At 50.2% G+C, this 19982-nt stretch overlaps 1 protein-coding gene and 1 pseudogene across 1 annotated transcript in view; both read left to right on the forward strand.

Annotated features, from left to right (window-relative positions):
• Positions 1 to 6155, forward strand: part of Clmb (calcimembrin) — a 28882-nt gene extending 22727 nt beyond the window's left edge. Inside the window, exons 3-4 of the mRNA XM_021169789.3 lie at positions 3462 to 3614; positions 5738 to 6155. Coding sequence (XP_021025448.1) covers positions 3462 to 3614; positions 5738 to 5796 — 212 coding nt within the window. The 3' untranslated portion in view covers positions 5797 to 6155. The remainder of the gene's footprint in view (positions 1 to 3461; positions 3615 to 5737) is intronic.
• A 10590-nt stretch (positions 6156 to 16745) lies between these two features.
• Positions 16746 to 19299, forward strand: LOC110300917 (large ribosomal subunit protein uL15 pseudogene; annotated as a pseudogene).
• Positions 19300 to 19982: the final 683 nt, after the last annotated feature.

A 19982-nucleotide genomic window follows, 5' to 3' on the forward strand; every position in this document is an offset into this window, starting at 1 on the left:
TACAGGCTCTGGAATACTTGGTGTCCTCCTAGGACAGTATCTTATCTCCCACACAGCCAGTGGCCCACAGGAGGACAAGGGTTGTCACTTCCACCCATTCTGTTCTTTAGAATAAATTTCGGACTCCACACCCCCTCGAGTCTTCCCCCTTCCCCCCACGACTGAAGCACCACAGCTCAGGGATATCCTGACAGTGGCCATGGCTTCCCTGGGGTAAATTAGAAACAGTGACTCAGAATTCCATGACTACTTTAAAAAAAAAAATCCCATTACAGATGGTTGTGGGCTACCATGTGGTTGCTGGGACTTGAACTCAGGACCTCTGGAAGAGCAGTCAGTGTTCTTAACCGCTGAGCCATCTCTCTAGTCCAGGCCTCTCTGGGGTTTGCTTTGTTTTGTTTAATTGCCCCCTATCTGCTTGGTCCTGGAAAGGTGACTGGGGCCACATGAGAATGAAGGAAAGGCAGACAGAAAAGCCGGAATCAGGTAGGCTGTATGTCCTCTGAGGGAGGGCAGTACTGCGGTGCCAGAACGCAGAAGGGAAACTTGGTGTGTTTCTTATGCACAGCATAAGGAGAAGGGGTTAGCCAGTCTTGGGGCCAGGTCTAGGGTGTAAGGAGCAACATCTGAGCTGCAAACATCTGGGAGAGGGATACTGCTATCAACATCACTGCGCAGACCCAGGGAGGCTTTGCCTTTTCTGTGGATCTTAGATACTGGGGTCCTTGGCATGGCTGTGCCCATTCCAACAATACACATTCATCCGGGGCTCCATTCACTCTCTGCAGCCCCAAGTCTGATGTTCTTTGGGGTAAAGACAGGATGTCAAGTTCAAAGGTGTCTGAAGGTTTCCATTAATTAAGCTCAGTCCCTTACTCTGTTCTCCAGGCTCTGAGCTGGGCTCATGGGGACCAATAAGGAAGTGGTGGTCACCTCTAGGTGTAGATGGCCTTAGCAAAAGCAGAGGGAAGAGCCATCCTCTCGGTGCTTACGAATACATGAGTGCAGACAGGTCAAAGAGGTCATGAGTTCATAGCCTGAACCACCTTCTCCAAAGATGAGCATGCTATGCTGGGTTTTGAGGGATGGGTTTTGAGGGATGGATAGAAGCTCATTTCCCTGTCAAAGAAAGAAAGTGTGTTCCAGGCAGGGCACCTGCATATTCAAAGGTGTGAAGGGGGCTAAGGGAACCAGTGAGTCTGGAGAGCAGGAGCAGTCTGGGAGCTGTGTGCTAAATGGCCCTGAAGGAGAGGGCGGAGGTACAGGCTGGAAGCTGGGCTGAAAGATGGGGTAGCTGTGACCGGCGTGTTCCAGAATTATCTTCATGACTCTTGGTTCTGGATGTGAACAGGTGTCTCTCCAGATGGGATTCTAAGGTTATCTTAAGTTTGGTTAGACCAAATTAAAACCCTTTCACTAGATGTGGAGAGACAATGACATGTGGTTAAGAACATTTGTTGATCTTCCGAAGAACTCAGGTTTGATACCCAGCACCCACAGAGTGACTCTCGCAACCACCTGCACTTTGAATTCCAGGGGATCTGATGCTCTCTCTGGCCTCTGTGAGCACCAGGCACTTGCTTTTCATGCTTTCTGTGGTAGCTCGTGCCTGCAATCTCAGCTCCGGGGAGGTTAGGGTAACAGGATCACTTTGCATTTGTGGGTAACCTGACTGCTGAGTGAGTTCCTGGTTAGCCTGGGCTGGAATGAGGTCTTGCTTCAAAAATGAAAAAAACAAACAAACAAACAAACAAATCTTTTCCTTGTGAAGGACTTCTCAGAGCCTTTATCTGGCAGAGTTGTAAGTTACCCAGCAGGAAGACAAAGTAGATGGGATTCTGTCAACACATTTGTATGGATCCCAAACTCATTTGATCACAGAGCCCCTTTCTCCTGGAGCATGTCAGGAGGCCAGATGTTCCAGGGGACAGGCCTTGGGAAAGGCTGCTCATACCTGTCCTTGCGACACGGTGTCATGGGATTCATGGTATGATCAGACTCACAGGCTTGGCTGCAGTGTCAGGGAGAGGGGGTGGGGAAGCAAGGAAACCCAAGGGTGACTTGGAGGAGAAGCAGAGAGAGAGAGAGAGAGAAGTAGACACAGGAAGGAGAGGGTAGACCAGCGGGGCTGGGGTCTGAAGATGTAAGAAGGGAGAGGTTCTGGCTGCCAGTGAGTGCTGGTGGGTCCCAGTGAATGCTGGTGAATGCCAGTGGGTGCTGGTGGGTCCCAGTGGGTGCCGGTGGGTCCCAGTGGGTGCTGGTGGGTCCCAGTGGATGCTTGTGGGTCCCAGTGGGTGCTGGTGGGTCCCAGTGGATGCTGGTGGGTCCCAGTGGATGCTGGTGGGTCCCAGTGGGTGCTGGTGGGTTCCAGTGGGTGCTGGTGGCCACTGGAGGGTGCTGGAAGTAAAGGAGGGTGGCAGGGTGAGGAAGAGCAGTGTCTTAGTTCCTTTTCTATTGTGACAGAACACTGTGACCAAGGCAGCTTATTTGTAAAAGAAAGCATTTAATTTGGGGGCTCACAGTTCCAGAGGGTTAGAGTCCGGGATCATCATGGCAGGAGAACGGCGGCAGGGAGGCAGGCAAGCAGGCAGGCAGGCATGGTGCTGGCTGAAGCAGAAGCTGAGGGCTTACATCTGGTCCATAAGCAGGGGGTTAGGGAGGGAGAGGGAGAGGGAGAAGGAGAGAGAGGGAAGAGGAGAGGGCTCAAGCAAGCGAGAGAGAGAGAGAGAGAGAGAAGAAATAGCATGAAAACACACCCTGGTGACACACTTCCTCCAATTAGGCCTCACCTCCTAATCTTTCCCAAGCAATTTCACCGACTGAGGACCAAGGATTCAAATATACGGACCCTGTGGGAGCCATTTCCATTCAGACCACCACAAGCAGATTGTAACAACTCACCTGTAGCTTGGCACGGGGAGAGCAGCTGCACTGAATCGGGGACCTGGAGCTTTGTCCAACCTGACGTGGTGCCATAGGCCACCTGAACACTGAAATGGGGCAGCCTGGGTCATGCAGGAAGATCTTGTCTCACACATGTGCACAAAAGGACCAGAACTTTCCCTGAAGAGCCCTCATTCAGAGGATCTCCCCAGGGGCTGGAGGGATGGCTCAGCTGTCAAAGGATAGGCTCACAGTTAAACCACCGAGGCCAAGGAGAAGCACACACTCAACGTGGCAGCTTCTAGAAAACACTCTGAGGAGATGCCACTCAACGGTGGTCTCTCCCACGCATACCCCTGGGGACAGTCAGAGCTCAGGGCCCTCTCGGAGCTTGGCAAGGTTGGGGAATGCCTTTCCCTTCCTTTCCTGAGCCTCAGTTTCCCCATCTGTGCAGAGAGAATGGCAGTGTCCCTTTGTGGAGCATGGGCACTCTCAGAGCGAGGCAAAGGGACTGAGTGACTTTGGCAGGCGCTGCCAGAGGGGCTGACGCTCTCTCTGTCATGTCCTGTCTCCCTCAGGCTTTAAGATGTGTGTCAGCAGCAGCAGCAGCAACAACAACAACCACGACGAGGCCCCCGTGCTGAATGATAAGCACCTGAGTGTGCCCAACATCATCATCACGCCCCCAACCCCGACGGGCATGGGGCTTTCCCGGGATTCTAACAAGCAAGGTGAGGCAGCCCCACTATGCAGGAGACTGCGCCCAGGACCCCTTCTGTGCCCTGGCCTGATCCAATTCCCATCTTCTTCTGAGCTTGTTAATGTATGGTCATCTCTGTGGTCATTCTGCTCTGGGCCCTTCACCATGATGTCAGCCCTGGCAAGATGTGGCTCATTGAGCAATTGTCTGGGCAGTCCTTGCTGGCAGCTGGGAGGATGATGAAATGGTCTAGGCTGGCCCCCATGCCTCCATATCTTAGCCTCTCATGGGAACTGAAGGATGCTCTGTTCCTGCCAGCAGCAGGGACCACCCATCCTACATAGTGTTAGCTGCGGCTGCTTGGACCACAGAATAGATTGAGAAGCAGTCCCATGCCAGGATGTGGCCATCTTTGGGGTCTTCCAGAGGTGAGGGAAGGAAAGCTATGAAGTGTTCCTTAGTTAAACAGTGTGACAGGGGAGGGTAGAGACTGGCATCTTGTCTGTCTCTTCCTGATGCCCTCCGAGCTGGTAGGAGAGACTGCTCTCTTGTGGGCTGAACCCTGAATAGAAATGCATTGAGCCAGGCCTGGTGGAACCAGGTCTCCAACCTCAGCTACTGGGGAGGCTCACACAGGAGAGCCACAAGTTCAAGGCTGCCTGAACTCCAGAGTAAGCTCGAGACAAGCCCAGACAGCTTAGCCAGACCCTGTCTCAGAATAAATATTGGAAAAGGGGTTGCCTCCTGCTCAGGTCTGGAGTGCTCAAGGCCCTGGGCTCTGTTTATCCCCAACACCAAAGGATTGTAGAAGGAAGTGACAGACTGGTCATGGCTGGTGGCCTGTACTGTGAAATGGGTGGTTTTCTCACTGCTGCTCGGAAGCAGACTCAGTATAGATCCTCCGCTACAGATGGGCAAACTGAGGCTCACAGAGGCTGGTGAACAACTGATGCGGAGATGAGTCCCATGGGGTTGGGTGGCATCCTAGGGGAGGGAGCCCAAAAGGAATAGGTCGCAGGGAGAGGTAGGGATCAGCAGGAGGGTAGACCACTCTTGCTCACTCCATTTAAGTCTTAAGAGAGAAGCAGCTCAGATCCCAGAGGTTCACCCTGGGTCCCTGCAAAGGGCAGCCACACCAGATACCTCGTCAGCCTATCAGGCCGCCCTCTTAAAGAAACTAGCATCTCTCAGCATTACCACATGGAGGACCAAGCTTCCTGCACACAGGGCCTTCTGGGGACAAGCCCAGCCAAACCATAATCCTTTGCAGCCTTTCCCAGAGCCCCTTGCCAGGCTACGTGATGGAGGCACACCTCAGTTAGCTCTCCTTCCAGTGCCTGAGCTGTAGGTATTATTTGTAGCTCTGCTTAAGAGAAAGGGGAAGGAGAGGACCCAAGGAAAGAATGGGACTCACCTCAGCGGGCACAGCAAGGTTGGAGAAGAGCCAGGCTGCCAGTCCATTGCTTCTCAGCTCCATAGCTAATGTCTAAACAGACACAGAGGACATCAGAGACCCAGCCCTCTGCTTTGCCACAAGAAAGTATCTCTCTCCAGGCCTCAGTACCCCCTCCTGTAAGGTCCCCAAAGTCATTATTTACCCCACAGAATTGAGGGGTGACATTTCAGCCCAAAACTAAGTGCTTAGGGGGCCCCTGAATCCTGGGATAAGTCCCTTTTAAGCCTGGACAACTGTGGGGTACGAGGTTCCCGAGGGGGCTATAGTCTCTCGAAACACTCTTTTTTGGCTCCACCTTGCTTCCAAAATTCCTGAGCCTGAATTTCACCTGCTCCTCAGAGGAGAGATGTCTCACAAGGACCTCAAGCCCTGCACATACATGCCCGTGTTATCAATGCTACCCATGGGGGTTTAGACAGGGAAGAGCAGTAGACTAGACCAGGGCCCTGCAAGCTGGGAACACTTGTCACAATCTCCAGGAGTCCTGAGAAAGCACCCCGACTCTGACCCCTCCCCCAGCCCCCAGAGGGGCTCCAGGTATTGGGGGACCTGAGGCACTGGGGATCTCTTCCAACTTCTGTGACTGATGCTAGGCTGTGGGAGACTAGGGTGGTGGCCTGAAGTGAAGAAGGTTAGGCCCAGGGAGGAAGCTGACACAGCAGAGCCCCTCCCTGATGTTGCCCCTCTCTTTCTCCTAGTCTGGATGGATGAGCTGGGGTCTTATCAAGACGATGGAGAGCTGGAACCTGAAGCCTGAAGCGGTGAGACCTGTGTGGCAGCTACCTGCCCCCGCTGCCCCGGGTTTTGGGGACGTGGCTACCTGAGCAGCTGGATGGGGAACAGCGAATTGGGTCCTGGACCAAGACATGGATGGCCAGAAGAGTACAGCAGGTGGCTGGCCCCAACGGAACAGACATCCGTGGCCTCTGAGTCCACACCAACCCAGACTCCGGCTTGGTGAAGAGGAGGCCACCCTGCCCTACGCTCACCGTGACCATGGACCTCGGCCCTCGAGGCCCCAGAGCACAAGGACTTCTCGCCAGAGCAGGGCCTCTGTTTTTTTACAAGTTGTTTTACAGGTATGGAACCTACATCCTGAGCGAGATTTATAAATAAAGCTCCTTTGTGACTTGCGGGTCCTGGTTTTTGGGTTTTGGGGTGTGTGTGTGCCTTCCTCGCCAGGGTCAGAGGCAGGGGCAACATCACCGGCAGTCGAGGTTGGGAGCCCAGCGTGTCCAGGCTTTTCGCCAGGTGTGAAAAGCTCACAGAGATTGCGAAGCAGCCAGGAAATTGTTACTTAAAACAAGGAAGTACCACAAGGACAGCCGCTGTTGGCGAAGACACTCGAGGGGCTCAGTTACTGTTTGGGGTGAGACGGAGTGAGTGGTAGGGTCACTGAGGGGCATAGCAAGGGTAGTTTCTGTTTTCATGGCGGCGCACGCCTTTAATCCCAGCACTCGGGAAGCAGAGGCAGGCGGATTTCCGAGTTCGAGGCCAGCCTGGTCTACAAAGTGAGTTCCAGGACAGGCAGGGCTACACAGAGAAACCCTGTCTCGAAAAAGTCAAAAAAGCGAAAGCTAAAAAACAAACAAACAAAAATAACCGAGTACCTCGTGCATGCAGTACCGACAGAGGCCAGAAGAGGGCAATGGATCCCCTAGGACAGGAGTTACAGAGGCTTGTGAGCCTAACTCATAACCACTTTCGGTCTCGTTTGGCGAGTTAGGTCCTATAATCACAGACCTACTATGCAATATCCCTTTCTCATAATCCATCTGATTTTAATCAATGCAACGAATGCATAATTTTGCATAAAGTGGCAAGCAGGGGTTCTCTCTAATAGTTCACTTGAGGATATAGTTTTGCTTTCTTGCCCATGGACCCCCAAACCGGTTCAGGCTGGATTGGCCCTCTTACCCTCCAGCCAAGGTATATTGGGAATGTGTCTGAATAGGAGGTACCCAAATTTGGTGGTCATCCCTGGGAGGGAAACGACCCATTGGTCTGAGAAAGATGTGAGCGGAGCCTGGTGCTGGTGGGGTCCGAGGATTGGTGGAGAGGAGGGTGTGGCTAGTACGTGCTTGTGAGGGGGTGGGGCTTCCTAGGCCTTATGAGAGGGTGTTCATGTAAGTAACACACATGAGTGAAACTTCCCAGAGGTATCTAGTCACGGGTGTACAGTGTAATAACTTTGCCGCATGCCCCGCCCCCCCATGTTGAATATTTACGCTCCCACAAAAGACCTGAGTTAAATTGAGATGCTCAGCTAGTAAAGACGCCACGTACCCAGCCAGGTGACGTGAGTTAGGTTTTCCAGCACCCACATAGTGGAAGGAAAGAACTGAAGCCAGAACGCACACACACACACACACACACACACACACACACATGCAAACACAAGCGCACATGCACACTTGCACAGAGAAATTATTTTTTTATTTTATTTTTTTAAAGATGTATTTATTTGGGCTGGTGAGATGGCTCAGTGGGTAAGAGCACCCGACTGCTCTTCCGAAGGTCCAGAGTTCAAATCCCAGCAACCACATAGTGGCTCACAACCATCCGCAACGAGATCTGGCGCCCTCTTCTGGAATGTCTGAAGACAGCTACAGTGTACTTACATATAATAAATAAATAAATCTTTAAAAAAAAAAAAAAGATGTATTTATTTTATGCATATGAGTACATGACCATCGCTCCCTTCAGACACACCAGAAGAGGGCATCAGACCCCATTACAGATGGTTGTGAGCCACCATGTGGTTGCTGGGAATTGGACTCAGGACCTCTGGAAGAGCAGTCAGTGCTCTTAACCGCTGAGCCATCTCTCCAGCCCCACACAGAGTAATTCAATGGTGTAGACACGCACACACCTTTAATCCCAGCACTTGGGGGAATGGAGGAAAGGCTGGCCTGGTTCACACAGCACGTTCTAGACCAGCTGAGTATACACAATAAGACTGTCTATAAGTAAGTAAGTAAATAACAATTAAATAAACAAAGTAGTAAAGTAATAAAAAAAAATGAATAAAATGTTTTTAAGTTCATTTTACTAATTTCAGAAATCTAGAAAACAGTTTAACTTAATACATCATGAGGATAATGTTGGCCTTTAACAAAGTATCAAGTGTGCAATCCAGAGAGGTCACCCATTTAGTAAGTACCTGTAGACTGGATGATGAACAGCCAGAGCCAGTCTGTGCTGCACACATGCATCCCGGAGCACGAAAGGCAGCCACCGTGGTGGCTCCCCCTCCTGGGCTCTCCTGTCCCCTCCAGCGTGTCGCCCCTCTCATGGATACCTCTGTGCATTGACTTGTGTAAATGTCCTGTCTCGGCCTGCCTTGCCCCGTGTCATCAGAGCCCAAGCCAGCCTGGCCTGCCTGGGTCTAGCTCAGTCTGCCATGATAGGTCTCTCCTCCCCTGCTCCCCGCCCTTCATTACTCTCCATCCACCTCTGCCCTGCTTAGCAACATCCACATGCTTCCTGCGGGCTGCAAATAGAGACCAGAGCTTAGCATCACTCTCCCTTCACTCCACCCTAGACCCTCGGCCAGCTTTCCCCTTTGGGTGCCTCCCGTGAAGTCTGCTTTGGAACAGCCCGTTTCGTGACAAAACCAACCTGGCTGTGGTCACAGGTCTGCAGCCTGGGCAGAGCCCGAAGGGACAGCTCATCCCTATATTCTGAGACCACAGCTGAGACATGTCACGTGAATCGGAAAGATTTACATCCAAGGTGGCCCACCGGGGTGGCCCATCTCCCCACCACAAGGCTGGTGAAGTGGTCCCTGGCTCTCCACAGATGGCTTGGGCTATCTCATGGGGTGGCCTGGTTTCAGAGGAGCATGACTGCAAGGACCTTGTCTCTGCTGTCACTTGGTGTTATGTTAGTAGTGGCATGAGGCCATTGGGTATTTGCAACCTGAGGAGTGGGAACTACAACCCTGGCTTCTCATGGGAACCACAGGAAAGGCAGTGGATGTGTGTGGGGTGGGGAGAGGAGTGGCCGTGCTGTGCGCGAGGTAGGCGTCACAGAGGAGTATGTGGATGTATTTGTATGTATAATGGAAGGGGGTTGTTAGATTTGCTTACAGGGTCCACGCTTCCTGCACAATGCAGGGGCTGAGAACCCAACCTCCTAAGCCCTCTTTCTTGGACTAAAGACATGGGAGTTTCCTAGAACAAAGAAACTGGGGTCCATCCATTGTTAGTGTGGGATGAGCAGTGAAGGCAGGCATGGGCTTTGTCCTGACTCCTTCAGGTCTGGGTTGCCCTTTTGAGGGGGGAAGGCCACATTAAGGATGGGTCTCTACCTCTCTGCCCACATTAAAGATGGCTCTTTATCTCCTCTGCCCACATTAAAGATGGTTCTCAGCCGGGTGTGGTGGTGCACGCCTTTAATCCCAGCACTCGGGAGGCAGATGCAGGCGGATTTCTGAGTTCGAGGCCAGCCTGGTCTACAAAGTGAGTGCCAGGACAGCCAGGGCTACACAGAGAAACCCTGTCTCGAAAAACCAAAAAAAAAAAAAAAAAAAAAAAAGATGGTTCTCTACCTCCTCTGCCCACACCATCCTCTATGGTACCTGTTACTATATGTATTTATTTGGGGCAGGGTGTGTAAGATGCCTGTGGTGTCCCTGTGCAGCTCAGAGACAATTTGGGGCTGAGCTCTGCTCTCTCTTCCACTGTGTGCATCTGAGGATCAAAAGGCCTGGTCAGCCTGGGTGATCCTTATGTACTGAGCCGTCTTTTCTTTTTCAATTTTGTTTTGTTGTTGTTGTTTTTGTTTTTGTTTTGAGACAGGATTTCTCTGTACAGCCCTGGCAGCCTTGGCTAGGCTGGGCCTTCGATTCAGAGACTCATCTGCTTTTAGCTCCTAAGTCCTGGCATTAAAAGTGTATGCTACCACAAAACAAACAAAACAAACAAACAAACAAACAAACAAAAAAGCTGGGCGGTGGTGGTGCACACCTTTAATTACAGCACTTGGGAGGCAGAGGCAGGTGGATTTCTGAGTTCAAGGCCAGCCTGGTCTACAGGGTGAGTTCCGGGACAGCCAGGATTCTTTTTTTTTTTTTTTTTTTAATTTTTTTATTAGGTATTTTCCTCATTTACATTTCAGGATTCTTTTTTTTTTAAATTGAGATTAAGTAATATTATTTTTAAGTTGTATACATATTAATGATTAATGTTTTGCCTGCACCTGTGGTTGTGTGTTTCACGTGCATGCCGGGTGGCCAAGGAGGCTAGAAGAAGATATCAGACCCCTTGGACCTAGAGTTACGGACGGTTGTCAGGAACCATGTGGTTGCTGGGGACTGAACTTAGGTTCTCTGGAAGAGCACTGCTCTCTTAGCCACTGAGCTGGGTCTCCATCCCTGCTACTGAGCCGTCTTGCAGGTCCCATCTTGCTGGTCCCCTCCATGGCTCTTAATATAGTCAAGATCAACATAACGCTCCCATGTGCTCCCTAGAAGTTCAACCGTGAAAAGTTTGCTTTTGAGATAGGGTGTCACTGGGTAGGGCAGCTGTCCTTTGAACCGGTTCTCCTGCCTTGGAGTGAGCCCATGATGCCCCCCTCCCGTGTCAGATATTCAATCTCGCATTCGTGGGAGCTAGACTAGAGGCTTTGTGGGTGATGGAATTAAACAGGGTCTTGAGGGTGGAACCTGAGGTCAGTGTTTCTCAACCCATAGGTTGCAACCTTTTTGGAGAGTCAAATGGCCCTTGCAGAGGGGTCGCCTAAGACCATCAGAAAACACATATATTTACAATATGATCCACAACAGTGGCAAAATTGCAGTTATGAGGTGGCAAGGAAAATAACTATGTGGCTAGGGATCAGCACAGCATAGCACAAGCAACTATGTTAAAGTGTCGCAGCATTAAGAAGGTTGAGGACCACTGTCCTGGATGTCACAGGGAGGAAGGGCTTCACTGCTGCCCTGCTCTGTCCCACAAGGTGTCTCCACTCTCATGGGGTGACATGGCAGGAAGACCAGGTACTCCAGCCTCAGAGACCACGAGCCAGGTTAGCTCAGCCTCATTATAACTGCTCCCATGAATGAAGAGACAACATGAATGCTGCTTGTCATGTGTGTGACACCGTTGTCAGTACCTGTGCATATAGGCACATACACATGTGCACATGTATACACAAAGTATATACATATACACATGTGTATTCACATATATCCATACACGTATACACTATCTTACACTTGTATATATGTATGAATACAGATACATACACTCATACACATACATATACACACATTCATGAATTATATACACATACATATATACATATATACACATGTACATATATACATACACACACATATATACACACAATACACAGTATGAATAACCATACATGCACATAAGTATACACACATACATGCACATATGCACAAACTCATACACACAGAGGATGGTGAACCAGCTCAGGGGTGGAGTGTTTTCCTAAGGTGTATGAGGCCCAGAGTTCAATTCCCAGTGCCATAAAATAAATAGATTAAAAAGGGCTGGGGCACCAGGCAGTGGTGGGAGGCAGAAGCAGGTGGATTTCTGAGTTCAAAGCCAGCCTGGTCTACAAAGTGAGTTCTGGGACAGCCAGGGCTATACAGAGAAACCCTGGAGAAACCCTGTCTCGAAAAACCAAAAAAAAAAAAAAAAAAAAAAAAAAAAAAAAAAAAAGGGCTGGGGTATATAACTCATTAGATCATTTGCCTTGCCTTCATAAGGTTGTGGGTTCAAATTCATGGTTCACCACCCAAGGGGAGAAAAATAAACCAAAAGAGATTGGGGTGTGATGCCCTGGGGCCACAGCCCCTCTGCAGACTGTATTCTCAAAGACTTCAACCTGAGCCCACATCGTTGCCAGTATTTAAGCTGAGGGCTGTGCTTAGCCCATCCAGTCTACCCTGACCTTTTTGCTGCGCACTGGCCAAGGCAAATCTCCGAAGCATCCTTCATCCCCAGGGAGCCAGGCCTGATACTTTTCTTCCTGCTTCCTCCTCAGCACCTTGGAGCCCAGGAATGGGGCTGAGAACACTGGCTGAGCCTCTCCCATCTGCCTGTGGTGCTCAGCCATTAGCTCTGGTTAATAGCTCTCTCCATCCAGGCTCTTAGTGCCATAGCAACAGGCCTGAGGCTGTGAACAGGGGATTGGGTGGGAGGGCTGGGCGGGGTCAGCTGCCTGGAGCTCTTACAGGGAGATCCTGGGCCTGGGAATCCACTTCTGAGGCCTCCTAGCTGGGTAGCGTGTCTAGAGAAGTCAGAATCTTGGAAGCTGTTACCCTGGCGGTGTCTGCTGAGAGACCCTCCCTGCGAATACAGTGAGCTGGGTCTCCTCTACTGCACACTGCCGGTGTCCAGTGCTCTTATGTTCAGAAACATAAGGACAGGACTGCCTTAAGCAAGTTTCTGCCCAAGGAGGCATGAGAGCCCGGACATGCTGTGTAACCCAGGAAAGTCACTCTCACTGGGCTGTTTCTCCACCAGCAGTTAAGGGTACATACGAGGAATCCCAAAATGAACAACCAGTAAGTAGAAGTCAGTCACACCATCAGGCTGCCAGCCTCTTGGAGCCTGGACTGGCTTGGGCAGTAACCATTACATAAGCCTGTGGACCTTTTGAGATTGTGGTGGGATGGTGAGTGGGGGCTCAGCCACAGACCTCCTGGGGCAGTGCCTTCCCTCAAAAGGGCAGGAATGTGGGTGCCTCTTTCCACCCCAGTTTGTGGCTGAGACTTTCTCTGTGTCTTTCTAGGGGAATCAACACCTGGATGGGGTTTGTGCGTGACTCCCCTACCCCTGGCTGCTTCAGCCATGTAAGCGGCCATAGTTCCAAGGAGGGTTGGCTTGCCTCATCTGTAATGTGAGCACTACAGAAGCTAGCCCAAAGCAGAACCTGATCTGGGAGGTCCCTGGGGCAACATCTGTGACTGGGCAATTGGTCTTTCATTCGTTAGGCATGTACGGTGGTTTGAATGAAAACTGTCTCTCTCCAAAGGCTCATAGGGAACAGCACCCTTAGGAGGTGTGGCCCCGTTGGAGGAAGTGTGTCACTGGAGGTGGACTTTGGGGTTTCAGGTGCTCAAGCCAGGCCCAGTGTCTCTCTTTCTCTTTTCCTGCTGCCTGTAGACACAGATGTAGAAATCTCAGCTCCTCTCCAGCACCATGTCTGCCTGTGTGCTGCCATGCTTCCTGCCATGGTGATAGTGGCCTAACCCTCTGAACTGTAAGCCAGCCCCAGTATTCCTTTTTTTTTTTTTTTTTTTTGGATTTTTTCAAGACAGGGTTTCTCTGTGTAGTCCTGGCTGTCCTGGAACTCACTCTGTAGACCAGGCTGGCCTCGAACTCAGAAATCTGCCTGCCTCTGCCTTCCAAGTGCTGGGATTAAAGGCGTGCGCCACCACTGCCAGGTCCAGTATTCCTTTTTAAGAGTTGCTGTGGTCATGGTGTCTCTTCACGGAAGTAGGAACCCTCACTAAGACAGGATGGAAGTCAGGGCCTGGCCCATGCTGCCTCCTCCACTAAGCACAGCTTTCTCTGTCTCTCTCTCTGTCTCTCTCTGTCTCTCTTTGTCTCTGTCTCTGTCTCTGACTCTGTCTCTCTCTCTGTCTCTGTCTTTCTCTCCCTCTCTCTGTGTATCTCTTTCTGAGACACGGTTTCTCTGTGTAGCCCTGGCTGTCCTGGAACTTGCTCTGTAGACCAGGTTGGCCTCCAACTCAGAACTCAGAGATCTGCCTGCCTCTGCCTCCCAAGCACTTGGATTAAAGGGTTTTTTTTGTTGTTGTTGTTTTGGGGGGTTTTGTTTGTTTGTTTGTTTTGTTGGGTTTTTTTTTTTTTTTTTTTTGAGACAGGGTTTCTCTGTATAGCCCTGGTTGTCCTAGAATTCACTTTGTAGACCAGGCTGGCCTCGAACTCAGAAATCTGCCTGCCTCTGCCTCCTGAGTGCTGGGATTAAAGGCATGTGCCACCACGCCCAGTTGGGATTAAAGTTTTGTGCTATCACCTTCTGTCTTTTTTTTTTTTTTTTTTTTGAGACAAAATCTTGCTGTGTAGCCCAATCCTCCTGCCTCTTTCTCTTCCCTTTTGAATACTGAGACAATAGCCCAGGCTGGCCTTGAACTTTTGATCTTCCAGCCTCAACCTCTCAACCTCTGGGATTATAGCTGTGCTTCGCCATACTCAGATCCTCTTGAGAGCTTCCAAGTGAGCCTTGAATCTATTGTAAGTTGAAAATGTGGGGCTGGAGAGATGGCTCAGTGGTTAAAGAGCACTGACTGTTCTTCTGAAGGTCCTGAGTTCAAATCCCAGCAACCACATGGTGGCTCACAACCATTCATAATAAGATCTGATGCCCTCTTTTGCTATGTCTGAAGACAGACAGCTACAGTGTACCTTCAGATAATAAATAAATCTTTTTTTAAAAAGTTGAAGATGGAGCCGGGCGTGGTGGCACACACCTTTAATCCCAGTGCTCGGGAGGCAGAGGCAGGCAGATTTCTGAGTTCGAGGCCAGCCTGGTCTACAAAAGTGAGTTCCAGGACAGCCAGGGCTATACAGAGAAACCCTGTCTCAAAAAAACCAAAAAAAAAAAAAAAGTTGAAGATGCAGGGGCTGGCAAGAGGGCACACTGGGTAAAAGTGCTTGCCATGAAGCCTGAAAACCCGAGTTTAATCCCTGGAAACCAAATAAAGGAGAAAGAAGAGAACTGTCTCCCCAAGATGTCCTTAGCTCTCCACATGTGCTCATGCGTGCATGTGGGCTCACACACACACCTCCCCTTGCACACACATAATAATAGTAATTTTAAATTAAGGAGAAAGTTGAAGATTGTGTTAATGTAGGGTGAGTGTCTCCTTGGCAGTGGTTTAAAATGAGGGTTGTTTGTTTTTGAGACAAGGTCTGTCTATGTAGCCCTGGCTGTCCTGGAATTCTCTAGGCTGACTTCAAACTCACAGAGATGCCCCTGCCTCAGCTTTCCAAGTGCTGAGATTAAAGGAGTAAACCACCATGCCCTATTTTCCTTTCCTTTTTTTTGTCTTTTTCCCCCTTCGTTTCTAAACTTTAATTTTGTCAACTATTGAATTCCTATCGATGTTTGTGCACTGTACACATGCAATTCCAGCAGAGGCCAGAAGAGGGCACAAGATCCCCCGAGACTGGAGTTGCAGCTGGCTGAGCGCCACCATTGTGGGACTGAACTTGAGTCCTCTGCAAGAGCAGCCAATGCTCATAACTACTGAACCTGCTTTCCTGTCCCCACCCCACCCCACCTCACCCCACACCTCTTTAGGGGACAGGTTCTCACTATGTATCTGAGGGGGTTCAAGACCAGTCTGGGCTACCGGCTATACTATCTCATATAAACCCAACAAAACAAAGCAAAGTGAGCCCAGTATCTGGGGCCTGGGTTCAGGCCTGAAATCTTAGCGCTCTGAGTGATTGAGGAAGGAAGAGAGACTCAAACGTCAAAACGCCGGGGCTGGAGGGGTGCTCAGAGGTTAAGAGCCCTTCTTGCAGAGAGCTCAATTCTCAGCACCTACCTGGCAGCTCACGACCATCTGTAACTGGAGTTCCAGGGTATCTGATACCCTCATACAGACTCTAAGAACACCAGAACATACATGAAAGCAAACCCACATTTTTATCTTTGTTGTTTCTATACAGGGTCTCTCTATGTAGCCCTGGCTGCCCTGCAACTCTCTATGTAGATCAGGCTAGACTCAAATTCACAGAGATCCACCTGCCTCTGCATTCTGAGCGCTGAGGTTAAAGGTGTGCGCCATCATGCCCAGCTTAAAATAGTTTAAAGCATCGTGAATAGCTCCTGTCAGCACTAGGGTGAGCAGAGATCATGGCCAACGGCTACTAAACAGGAAACGGATATACAGACGGGTTCTGCTGCTTGAGGGCTACCGGGCCAGTTCCTGTGTGTGTCCGAGGCCGGTTTTCAGGCTCCAGGAGATAAGGACCGGTCTGATCACAACACTTGGGATTCATGTCTTTTCCTGCAGGAAGAGAGACGGGGCGGGGGAGTGTGAAAACAGATGGAAATGTAATTTTTTAATGACAGCAGCAGATGGCAAAGAGACACAAGAGTGTATTCACACCATGTCGGAGCCGTGTGAGCGCGCCTGGCCCAGCCAGAATGTGCGCGGTGGGGCTGTCTCGATGGCTCCCCCGCCAAAACCAGGAGGCGGGCCAGCTGCAGGCAAGAACAGGCCGCTCGCTCGCGGGGAGGGACGGACCCGCTGCCAGGCTGCACACAGCCACAGGTGGGTGGGAAATACCTGTGGCCACCTGGTGAGAGCCCTAGGCTCGCTCTGTGTTCTGGTTCTTCCAGACGGGGCGCGGGGCTCCTCCGGGTACCCACGGCTCCCAAAGGCTAAGGCGTTTGTGGACGTTCATCTGTCCCCCTGGTACTCACTGCTCACGCAGTAAGTTGCACCCCTGACTCCATCCGTCTCAAACTCCTACAGAAGAAGCGTAGACAGCAGCCAGGCGTGGCCGTTCTCTAGACTCCGTACTTGGGAGACAGAAGCTTCAAGTTTGGGGTAGGCCTGGGTTACATGATGTGTTGCAGGCTAGCCTTGGTTATAGACACCCTAAAAAAAAAGAAAGAAAGAAAAAAAGAAAGAAAAAAAAAGAAAAAGAAAAAGCTCTTTGCACTTTGCCTCCTCCATGCAATGAAATGAGGAACACCCAGAAACTCCGGGGCCACACGAGCCACGGTCACAGTAACTACCGTGAGCACCCAGGAGGCAGAGGGAATGCCAGAGGCCTGCATCACCACCGGAACAATTTTGACAAATACCATGCAGGTTACTTTGGGAAGATTGGGATGAGGCATCACCACTTGAAGGGGAACCAGAGCTTCTGCCCAGCTGTCAAACTGTGGACACTGGACATCGAGCAGACACGAGTCAATGCTGCAAGAAAACAAAAACAAAAACAAAAACAAACAAACAAAAAAGACTGAAGCTGCTCCCATCCTTGATGTTGAGCGATCAGGCTACTACAAAGTTCTGGGGAGCAGAAGGTTCCCTAAGCGATCTGTCTTCCTGAAGGCCAAATTGTTTAGCAGAAGAGCTGAAGAGAAGATGAACGGTGTCGGGGGGTGCCTGTGTCCTGGTGGCTTGGAGATGCTAACATTTTCAAAACAAAAACAAAACAAAACAACAACAACAATAACAAGTTAGTGCCAAGTTCTGTTTGTTTTGAGACAGGGTCACATCTCTTCCAGGCTGGCCTCGAACTTGCTCTGTGCTGAGGATGCCTTTGCACTTCTGATCCCCTTGCCTTGCACCCCGCCTCCCCCCTCCCCCCCCCCCTCGAGCTCCGGAATCACAGGCATGTGCTACCACACCCAGCAAAGTCTCAGCTGGGAACCTGTCTATTTCTCTTGAGATTAAATTGGAGCTGTGGAAGCTGTGGGTCGTGTGGGAGGAAGGCAGGGGCGTAGACCACCCTTCTCATCCCAGGATGTTAAGGGGTCACACTGCAGACTGACAGTTTTCAAACCCCCGGTGCTGAGCTCTTTGGAGGGAAGTCCCCAAGCACAGCCACGTTGACAGGACAGGCATTGGGAGGTGCCTCCCGGAGGAGGGGTCCTGTGTCCCTTTCAGAATGGTGATTGTCTTGACTGCCTTATTTATTTCTTTGTTTAACCTTCATGCTACTATGGTCCGGGGTATCTTTTACTTTGCATTATTGTCCAACACCAATTCCTGTTCTCTTCAAGCTGGTCTGGCTTTCCCCTGGAAGTACATTCCATTGAGCCCTGTGTCCCTGTGTCCCTGTGGCAGGGGCTTCTGTGGGTCTCTCCTCATTCAGGGACTAGACCCTCATCTCCCAACTGCTTCACCCAGAATCTCCTTTCCTTCCTTCTCTCTTTTTCCCTTCTCCTTAATACCTCTGTTCTTAAGACAATGGCTTACTGTGTGGCCTGAGCTGTTAATCCTCCTGTCTCAGCCTCCTGAGTGCTGGGGTGATAGGTGTGGACCACCTTACCCAGCTCCTTTCTTGAAGACTGGTTCCTAAGTTCTCTGGTCGCTGGTTTTCTTTGCCCTCTAGTGGACAGAGCAGGAACTGCATCGATGAGATGTGCCACCCCAGCTTACCCCGTTCACACCTGCCAAGTCAGGTACAGTGTCCCTCAGTGGCTGAATGAAGTCTTATTCTGTAATAGTACCAGGAAGCCTTAAGAAGCAGCAAAGGGGCTGGAGAGATGGCTCAGTGGTTGAGAGCATGTCCCGTTCTCATTTTGCGGAAGACCCAAGTTTGGTTCTCAGCACCCGTATCCAGAGGCTCAGGACTGTTTGCAGATCTCCATCTCCAGGACACAGGACATCTGTATGCCTCTTCTGGGCTCCCTGACACCTGCGCTTGTGTGCACAAACCACTACACCTAACTACATAAAAGAAATAATTTTTAATATTTATTTATTTATTATATATAAGTACACTGTAGCTGTCTTCAGACACTCCAGAAGAGGGAGTCAGATCTCGTTACCGATGGTTGTGAGCCACCATGTGGTTGCTGGGATTTGAACTCCGGACCTTCGGAAGAGCAGTCGGGTGCTCTTACCCACTGAGCCATCTCACCAGCCCCAAGAAATATTTCTTTAGTCGTTTTGTTTATTTTATTTTTATTTTTGTTGATTACGGTTGGTTTGGTTTGATTATGGGGAAAGAGTTTCTGTGTAGCCCTGGCTGTTCTGGAACTTGCTCTGTAGACCAGGCTGACCTCAAACTCAGAGATCCAACTGCCTCTGCCTCTGCCTCCCAAGTGCTGGGAGTAAAGGCTCATGCAACCACAGTCCCACTCAAATCTTTTTTTTAAAGATTTATTTATTATTATTATTATATCTAAGTATACTGTAGCTGTCTTCTGATGCACCAGAAGAGGGCGTCGGATCTCATTACAGATGGTTGTGAGCCACCATGTGGTTGCTGGGATTTGAACTCAGGACCTTCAGAAGAGCAGTCGGTGCTCTTAACCATTGAGCCATCTCTCCAGCCATTTTTTTTAAAAAACACACAAACAAAGCAATAAACCTGTCCTTTGCTATAAGACTGTTAATAGTATGCTAAGTGAAAGAAGCCAGGCCCAGAAGACAACTGTAACATTGTCTCATTTACCTGCTATGGCAAATCCCCCCCCACCCCCATCCCCTTCAGGCCTGAGGGACTGCCTGGAGAAAGGAAACAGTGGCCAGGGGCACAAAAAGTATATCAACAGATGAGAGGCGGCCTCTGAGAGTCACTGTCCAGGCTGGTTGGAATCGCAATGTCTACTCTGAGCTCAGCACAGTGGCCCACATCTGTAAAGGGGCACTGGGAGGCCGAGTGGAAGGATTTCACATTCAAGGCCAGAGTGAGTTCAGTGAAGGCTCTTTCAAATTAAACAAATCCACACCCATATATGCTTCAAGACAGCTAGAGCGTGGGGCCACTCTGAGCCCTTGAGCTCAGTGTTTAGAGCCCAAGACCCTGTTCATGGGAAGTACCTGCTCTGTCCCAGTCCAGATAGCAGGACTCAGATATCCTCACGACAGGGAATGACCTGTATTTTGAGAAGGTAGACGTTAATTAGCCCTCCCTGATCATTCTAACATTATATATCTATGTGTGTGTGTGTGTGTGTGTGTGTGTGTATCAAGCTAGCATATTGGACTCAACAAGTAAATAAAATGTGTAAAATGAATATTTTAAGTAGACATTTAAATTTTTACTTACATATGTACATTGCCTGCCTGTCTATGCATCACATGCTTGCAGTACACTCAATGGCCAGTAGAGGGCACTGGATTCCCTGGGACAATAGTTATGGAGAGTTGTGAGCTCTCTGTTGTGCGTGCTGGGAAGCACACCTGGGTCCTCTGCAAGAGCTGCGAGCAGGCCGAACCGTCTCTCCAGCACAGGCATT

The sequence above is a fragment of the Mus caroli genome, unplaced genomic scaffold, assembly GCF_978045245.1.
Source record: "Mus caroli unplaced genomic scaffold, Mus_caroli_1 scaffold_10, whole genome shotgun sequence".
Classification (NCBI taxonomy): domain Eukaryota; kingdom Metazoa; phylum Chordata; class Mammalia; order Rodentia; family Muridae; genus Mus; species Mus caroli.